The following is an 8105-nucleotide window of genomic DNA, read 5'->3' on the forward strand; positions in this document are numbered from 1 at the left end:
TATTGATATCATCTCGTGCAGCGTTCAGCACGACAGGCCCAATCAGCACCTCCGTGAAAACGTTGGATTCTGCCACCCACCAGCGGAGAACGTCTGCGCCGTACGGAGGGTCCTTGCTGTGATCCTGCACGGAGGCAGAAAGGCTCGTGAGTGAAACCGCTGGGGGTCCTGCGGCACGGTGAGCGGGGCAAGCCCTGCCGTTGGCGCCTGTCGGTGTGCCCGGGAGGCCACTGCGTTCGTTTTTAATCCCCCCATCGCTCCAGCAGCAGCATTCCCGAGCGAAAAGGAACCACTACACCTTCTATAGGATACGTTTTCTTCTCTCTCAGCACAGAAGGCATGTGTGTGGGTTTTTTGGCACCACAGCTGAAGCAAAACAACTCGAGGCCTTTACTCCAGCCAAGCAATGACTTTGGCTACACTGCAGTTCTAAGGAGCCTTACAGAGTTCTGCTACAAGAGAGCTGCTTAGCAAAAACCATGCCACAGGACCGCTGCAGAATCCCGTAGTGGAAAACCATGACTAGCGATTCTAAGAAAGGCAGGAGTTTGACTTACTTCGCCTCCATTGATAACGACATCGGGGTCAACCACGTTGCCAATAGATTTAGACATCTTCTCCCCCTTCTCGCCAAGAGTAAATCCATGAACTACCAGAGTCCTGAAGAAAAGATTTCAGTGAAAACAAAATCCCAGTGAAAAATCTACAGCAAGCATGGATCTGTAATGAGGGTACCCCTAAACCAAAACACATGAAATCCTGTTTTGGTACGCCCGAGGCTTCATCTGTCTGGTCCAACCAGCCACGAACACACTGTACTACCGTCCCAGTACTGCACACAACTTCGTTTTCCTCGTTTAATTCTGCCACTGTGTGCAGATACCCAGGGCACAGGTATTTCAGAGGAATCCAAGAGTACCATTTACTCTTTAAAGCCAATACCTTTCCCAGAGTTGCACAGCCTCTTTGCCACGGACCCCCATTACCCTTTGCCCACCCTCTTCACCCCCCAGGGGACAAGCAGGATGTCACAGCCCCGGCATAGGCCACGCACACTGCGACTCTGAATTCCTCCCAGCCCAACGTTCGATGCACGAGTCAAAGACCTTGGGGGGTTTTCCTTACTGCACCTCCTGTAATCAAAGGGATGATTACAGGAGGTGCAGTAAGGAAAACCCCCCAAGGTCTTTGACTTTGATTACATCCCTTTGATTACAGGAGTGGGAGAGATGGCAAAAGAACAGCCCTGTGCCCGATAATGCCATGGGATACAACGAAAGGACTGAGAAAGAAAACAGCTATTAAAGTTACGATTAAAAAAAAAGGAAAGAATGAATGCATTGCAATGTAATCCAAGAAAAACTTTACACTGAGAAGGTAGGAACAGACAGAGATCAGACACTCAGTAACAGCTTGTTTTCTCCTGTTTAAGGTCCGGTATTTAATAAATGAAGCAGCAGCGCATTTGCAATCCACACGCTTACTTATATGGTGCTTTTTTCCTTGCTGCCACGCTGGTTAATAGAGAGGATTGAAACCAACCTCCCAGTTGGTCTTTTCCTTCAAGGTACGTATCTGCTCTTTGCTCTGCACCTAGGAAAACAGAAGGTTTTGTTTAAGATATCTCGGCCTGTACCTGAAAACAATTCAGACACCAGAACATCTCTGGAAGTGACCGGTCAAACCTCCTCTGCTCTTCAAACCCACGGTGTGTGGTTACCTCAAGTGATCCATCAGTATCGCATTTGTTATCTAGAAATCCCAGACTTGCCAAACTCCAAGATTTAACAAATAAGATTGCTTTCCCCCAAACGAAGTGATAAGTTATGTAAACGCAAGCTGTCACGCTTGAGCGCTTCCTAAGTAGTTCTCAAAATACTTCCCAAGCACTCCTAAACAAACTGCAGGACCCAAGAAAAGACGTCTCCCATATTTTGGAATTAATAAAAAGCTGTGCTACAACCTCAACCTGGGAGTTACTCGGACACAAGTCAGAGAGCTGACGTGCCTGACTGGCCTGTGCTAGGCATCAGGCATTTCCAGGGAAGACTGGGACACTTTGGCAGTGACCGCAGCTCGTCTGCAACAGACTTTACCTGTCTGGTCACTGGTGTTCCAGGAAGGATTAAAGATTTCAGGAAAGGGTTAGGACCACATGGGCAACAGGACCCTGCTGTGGGAGACAGGGGTCTGGAGGAGCCTGTAAGCTCACCCAGGCGAAGGCCAAGTGGCAATACTACCCTCTAAGTTCACAGAGAGGAATGCTAGAGAGGAACAACGGGCGCTAAGGAGGAGCGCTGCCATCGGAGCCACCATGGGCTCCAGGCATGCAGGCTGGGCATGCGCTGACTGCACGTTAAGAGCAAACCCAGCCTTCCCGCCGGGCTGAAAGAGGGCAGCAAAGCCCTGATGGCTTTACCGGTGGAATTGGGTCACTACATAAGGGTACAAGACTCGCTCTCCTTGTCCTAAACAATCACAGAGTCACCAAGGATGGAAATGGCCTAAAGATCATCCAGTCCAACCGTCAACCCAACACTCCCGTACCCACTAGACCATGTCCTCAATCCCAGCCAGGTCACTGTTGGAGTGAGAAGAGAGTAGAGTGGAGCCGAGCAGAACAGGCAAGTCAAAACCCACCAATGTGCAAAACTACGCACAAAATTGGCAGGAATTTAGTTTGGGTTCTAAAAGTCGGTGGCGTAACTTTCCAAATATTCAGACAAACATTTCTCTACCCAGCTTTTAATCTACTAACTCCTTTTATCCTCTCCCTAGGAGCCCCGAGACAATGCTTCTTTCTGCTGCTGACATACTTATTTGTTTAACTTATGGAAGTTTCGATATTTAGAGCCATCCTGCAATAAAAGGAAGTTCAACATTACAAAGGTCAGGGCCTTACCGTTCCAGCTAGCACAGGAAAACTGTGGGTGGATGCGCTACGGTTTTTAACACAATTGTTTATTCCTTCAAGAAAACCTACAAACAGTTTTGAGTTTTAAGAGCAGAATCAAGTAGGGAACTGTAGTAACAGACTGAAAAACTGCTTGTGAGGACAAGATTAAAATAACAGAGTATTTGTGGTAAGGAAGAAAACAGCAGTGGAAAGTCTGTTACAACACATTTGTTATTTACAACCAGTTTACTAGCCACTGGCTTTACAGAAGTGAACTTTCCATGGAAATGCCAGGAGTCACAACTTGGAGAAGAATTTAAACAAACAACCCATTCCAACAGCAAACCATACTGGTCTCTCCGACAGGAACTGTCAGATCTGGCAGGCTGGATAATGCAACTTCCAAAGCTAAGGGAGGCCTCAACATTTTCTCTCTGTGAAGGACAAAGATGGGCTCTGCATACCCAAAAGCCTTTTAAGGGCACGGGTAGACTGTGAGACCCCACCTGGAGTGCTGTGTCCAGCTCTGAAGCCCTCAGCATCAGAAGGATATAGACCAGTTGGAGCGAGTCCAGAGGAGGCCGCGCAGATGCTCAGAGGGCTGGAGCCCCTCTGCTGTGGGAACAGGCTGAGAGAGTTGGGCTTGTTCAGCCTGGAGAAGAGAAGGCTCCGGGGAGATCTTATTGCACCTTCCAGTACCTGAAGGGGCTACAAGGAAGCTGGGGGGGGCTTTTTACAAGGGCCTGGAGTGACAGGACAAGGGGTAACAGGTTTAAATTGAAAGTGGGGAGATTTAGATTGGCTATCAGGAAGAAGTTCTTCCCGGAGAGGGTGGTGAGGCACTGGAACAGGTTGCCCAGAGAAGCTGTGGATGCCCCATCCCTGGAAGTGTCCTAGGCCAGGCTGGATGAGGCTTTGAGCAACCTGGTCTAGTGGAAGGGGTCCCTGCCCATGGCAGGGGGGGTGGAACTAGATGGCCTGTAAGGTCCCTTCCAACCCAAACCCTGCGGTGATTCCATGTGAATGTTATATATAATTAATTAGAACCGTGCACACTTTTCTCTGTAAACGGCAGAGTACGTCTGACAACCCAGGAGAGACTTTTCAGTTGTTTATTTTACACTGAAGTACAGTACAGAGGTCATTAAAGGGAAGTACAATTTATGAGCCTTGGGGTTTGGATTTCAAGATTCCCTATCTTTGATCTCACAGACTTTGCCTTTTAGATTAAACATACTGTAGCTTAATGCCAGGAATGAATCAGCTAAGATAAATTCAAGTCTCTCGGTCAGCACAAAAGTTTAAACACTTAGATAGGCGAGTTGTAAAATAATCGTATTCATTCAGTTAAATATTAGCCAATAATGGGGGGGGAGGGGAAGTTAGGATGTTGAAAACTACCACCACCACGATACAGAACTACGGGTAAGACGCTGTGTGACTTTTCCCCATGGCACATCGCAACAGGGGCCAGCCTGCCTTTATAGAGGAAACACTGGGAAAACCAGTCACCTCAAGGAAATGAGGAATGAAGCAAATGTCAAGACCCGTAAGACCATTTTAAAACAAGAATTCTCCAAAGTGGATATTCCAGAGACGGCTGCTGAAATAAGCACCCTCCAAAGGCTGAGCACAGACTGAACTTCAAAGCAAAATAATTAAAAAAAAGGTCCTAGGCACCACAGCACTGAATATTCAAAATTCAGTGAATATCGCACATGCTGTCGAACCAAATTCTGCTTTTATCATGCCTTATTTTCGGAGGCACTATATTAACCCTCTTCTGCCTCACAGCAGCGCTATGAAAACTGATTTCTTCCCATGTGAAGCGTTCAGGCTCCAATTTTAACTCTGCGTAAGAAGAATACGGACAGGGTTCTCTCAAACAGCACACCCGAGGCACGTGCAGGAAGCAAGCAGCAGGATTAGAGCGCAACCATAAAGCGCTCAGCAAAAACAGCGTTAGGCAAACGGAGCGTTAATGAAGCACAGCATCCCCAGAAACCTTCAGCTGCAGCGAGCTTTGCAGAGCACACATGCTTGTGGACCTGCTCTGGGTGGTGCCAGGGAATTGGCATTTATTCTACACAGAGTCTATTCTAACTGCACATTTTGGGGTTTTGTGACTCTGGTAGCCAAGTCTTTGCCCGGAGGGTGTAAGTCGCACCCTCCCACCTGCCACACTGCTGATGGCTTGGTTAATTTGCCATCGAGCTAGGAGTGGTACCTTTGGCACACCTAGGCTGGGAAATGGAAGCCAACCATAATTCAATGAAAAAAGAGCAACTTTAAGCCATTTCCATCAGAACCATGCCCCATCTCTGGCCGGCAACAGCAGTGGGGCGAGCGTCAGGAACACGGCTGCAACCTGTGATTTGGGGGGCACTGAGCTTGGTGTCACTGAGCAGTTCCTTCCAGATGCCCTATCTCTGGCCGGCAACGGCAGTGGGGCAAGCGTTAGGAACACGGCTGCTACCTGTGATTTGGGGGGCACTGATTGGTGTCACTGAGCAGTTCCTTCCACCTGGTCAATAACCTCGTGCTGCAGAATCTCTCTTCCTCTCTTCCTCCTCCCCACCCCCTTCCCAACCTGCCGTATCTTCTGAAGGCAATCTGTGTAGCCATCAGCTAAAGGGATGAGTCTCAAAACTGGCCACAGCTAGTTCAAGTCCAGTGAAAACTCAGGCCCAAGTTGCAGAGACGCTGAGGAGAACGACTGGTTTTTGCGAGACTGGAAGTGGCCGGGAAATCTGTAACACCGTTTACTCCTGCAGGCTGCCAACAGGCAGATCGTGGATTTATCATTTTCAATAAATTGTGTTCATGGTAGAACAAACAGCGATAAACATCAGTCTCACGGTTTTAGCCGTCTATTATACCCTCCGTTTGCCCTGAAAGTACAATGAACAGGTAGCACCTTGCAGGCAGCACGCCAGCTCCCTTACGCCTCGGTGCTCTCGTGAGTCTAAACCACAGGGAGTTCTTCTACTACAGAATCACAGCAGGGTTTGGGTTGGAAGGGCCCTTACAGACCATCCAGTTCCAACCCCCCTGCCATGGGCAGGGACACCTTCCACTAGACCAGGTTGCTCAAAGCCTCATCCAGCCTGGCCTTGAGCACTTCCAGGGATGGGGCATCCACAGCTTCTCTGGGCAACCTGTGCCAGTGCCTCACCACCCTGCTGCTCCTTATCAAGCACGATGTCTTTCCTCGGCCCAGGATGAAAGGCAGTTTTTGCATACTGAAGTGTTAAACCCTTACAGAACACAACCGTGCATCTAAAACACCACTGCTTTGTCATGCCTTTCAAAACCAAACCAGAAACGTTTTGAAGAGTATGAACTTCAATATACGTAAAGGTCTTCTAGGAAACAAATGTTTGCTGATGGTGCTGTTGCCTGAGCACGTTGCTAAGAAATAAACCCTCTGGTACTAATGTCTTTTACAGTTCAACAAGATTGTTATCACGCAATTGTGTACGGAGGGTTTAAAGTCCAACAGGCTTGATGTAGGGGACCAGACTCCTCCTGCAGAAAGGACTCCTGAGTTTGCACTATAGAATATACATGGTTTTCCTAGAGGATATGTTTTCATACAAACATATATCTGCTACCTACTGAGTAGCAACTACTGGCAGTAGGAGCTACAAATAGCGTATGGCAAGTATAAATATTTGAAGCCACAATATACTTTAGTTACGGAAAGTAACTGGAAGCGGAAACGAGCACCTACCATGTTAAAACAGATTCACAGCTGATGCCAGTTGTGTTCTGCTGGGCACAGCCCGCGCAAGCACACGCTGAGGTTTGTTAATGTAAGGGTTACCGACCAGCAGCGCAGTACCTGGGCCACCTGTGTCCTTACAGCTCTACACCCAAACCAAATACGTTCTGGTTAGAAGGAGCAGGGTATGGCACATGGCGGAATCAGTCAGGACAGAATATTAGGAGGCTCTCAGCTTCAACTATGCTGAACAGGAGTTTGCCCACACTAAACCCTTCTCTCTCCAAGGAAAATCAGCTGTACGAGAAGTCCCAACCAGCTTGCTGCTGGCACAGCCTAACTCAGTTTCGCCGATACCAACCCCATCAGGCAACACCGTTGTAGTTTGTTCGCCCGGTATTTTAAAAGAAAGATCGACATCTTAAGTCTGTACCTTCCAAAACATGAGCCCAGGAAGTTCCACTGTCAAACCAGATGTCTAGGACATCCTGTCCCTTGACGTAATCCGAAACATCGTGACCGCCAGCCTATTGGGAAAAACCATTATTAAACAACGCAAAGAGAATCCTCAGTATCATCGGTGCTGTCCAAAGCTAGAACTGGTTCCTGGACCAGTTTTTACAGGCTCTGCTACCAGCTTTGAGAGTGAACACAAAATAATTTAGATAGCTTTTCACAATAGCATTCAGATAATTACTTATGAAAACCCAAAACAGAACAAGGAAAAATTAATATCAAAAAACGGGAGATGGCTGAGTAACACCCCTGTTTGTGTGTTAGCTTAAGAACACAACCGTTACAGGAACAATACAAAGTTAAGGAGAACTAAATAAAAAACTGAATCCATTTTAACGACTAATATATGTTTGGGCTCATAATCTGGTTAATGAGGCTGTCACTTTCCTCATGAACTACACCGAGGAGGATGGAGATCTCTGCCCTGCATTAACGGCACCAATCTGTTGCTGTGTGTTTTGCCATACCCCCATCTCGCGCTTTGTGAATGTTCCTTGCACAGGATACCTTCCCAGGAAGGTACAAGATGGAAAAGGATCACGGGAATACATGAGGTTCTTATATTATTTCCTGTCACCGAACTGTCTCCAGCACCTTTGTACTTGAAGTAAAAAAAAAAAGCTACCTTTGCTACCGCCTCCTTTGACAGTAGTTGTTCAACAGGAAGGGTCCACCATGCATCTGTTCCTTGCTGCTCCACTACTCTGATGACATCTGTGATAGTTTCACTGGGTTAGAAAGGAAAAAAGGGATTCATGAATGATGACTTCAACGTGCCTTTCTACAAGCACCCTGGATCCAAAGCAGTGAGCCAGACTGATAAAGAGGTCGAGCTGCTTAAACCTGGGATTTTCCAGCTTCTGATCTAGACAAGACTCCACCAAGCCTTTTGCCTGTCTTGAAAAGACTTCCTACTTTTGTCTCCCAAGACAGGTGGGGTTGTGTAAGACCCGGACATGCAGAAACACG

General features: G+C 47.5%; 1 protein-coding gene across 1 annotated transcript in view; it reads right to left on the reverse strand.

Moving 5' to 3' along the window:
- Nucleotides 1-7864, reverse strand: part of LOC104514061 (isoleucine--tRNA ligase, mitochondrial) — a gene marked incomplete at its 5' end in the record, with an annotated part of 10897 nt that extends 3033 nt beyond the window's left edge. Inside the window, 5 exons of the mRNA XM_010157605.1 lie at nucleotides 1-124; nucleotides 558-660; nucleotides 1485-1593; nucleotides 7054-7147; nucleotides 7762-7864. Coding sequence (XP_010155907.1) covers nucleotides 1-124; nucleotides 558-660; nucleotides 1485-1593; nucleotides 7054-7147; nucleotides 7762-7864 — 533 coding nt within the window. The remainder of the gene's footprint in view (nucleotides 125-557; nucleotides 661-1484; nucleotides 1594-7053; nucleotides 7148-7761) is intronic.
- Nucleotides 7865-8105: the final 241 nt, after the last annotated feature.

Source organism: Eurypyga helias, unplaced genomic scaffold (genome assembly GCF_000690775.1).
Source record: "Eurypyga helias isolate BGI_N326 unplaced genomic scaffold, ASM69077v1 scaffold23428, whole genome shotgun sequence".
Taxonomy (NCBI): Eukaryota; Metazoa; Chordata; class Aves; order Eurypygiformes; family Eurypygidae; genus Eurypyga; species Eurypyga helias.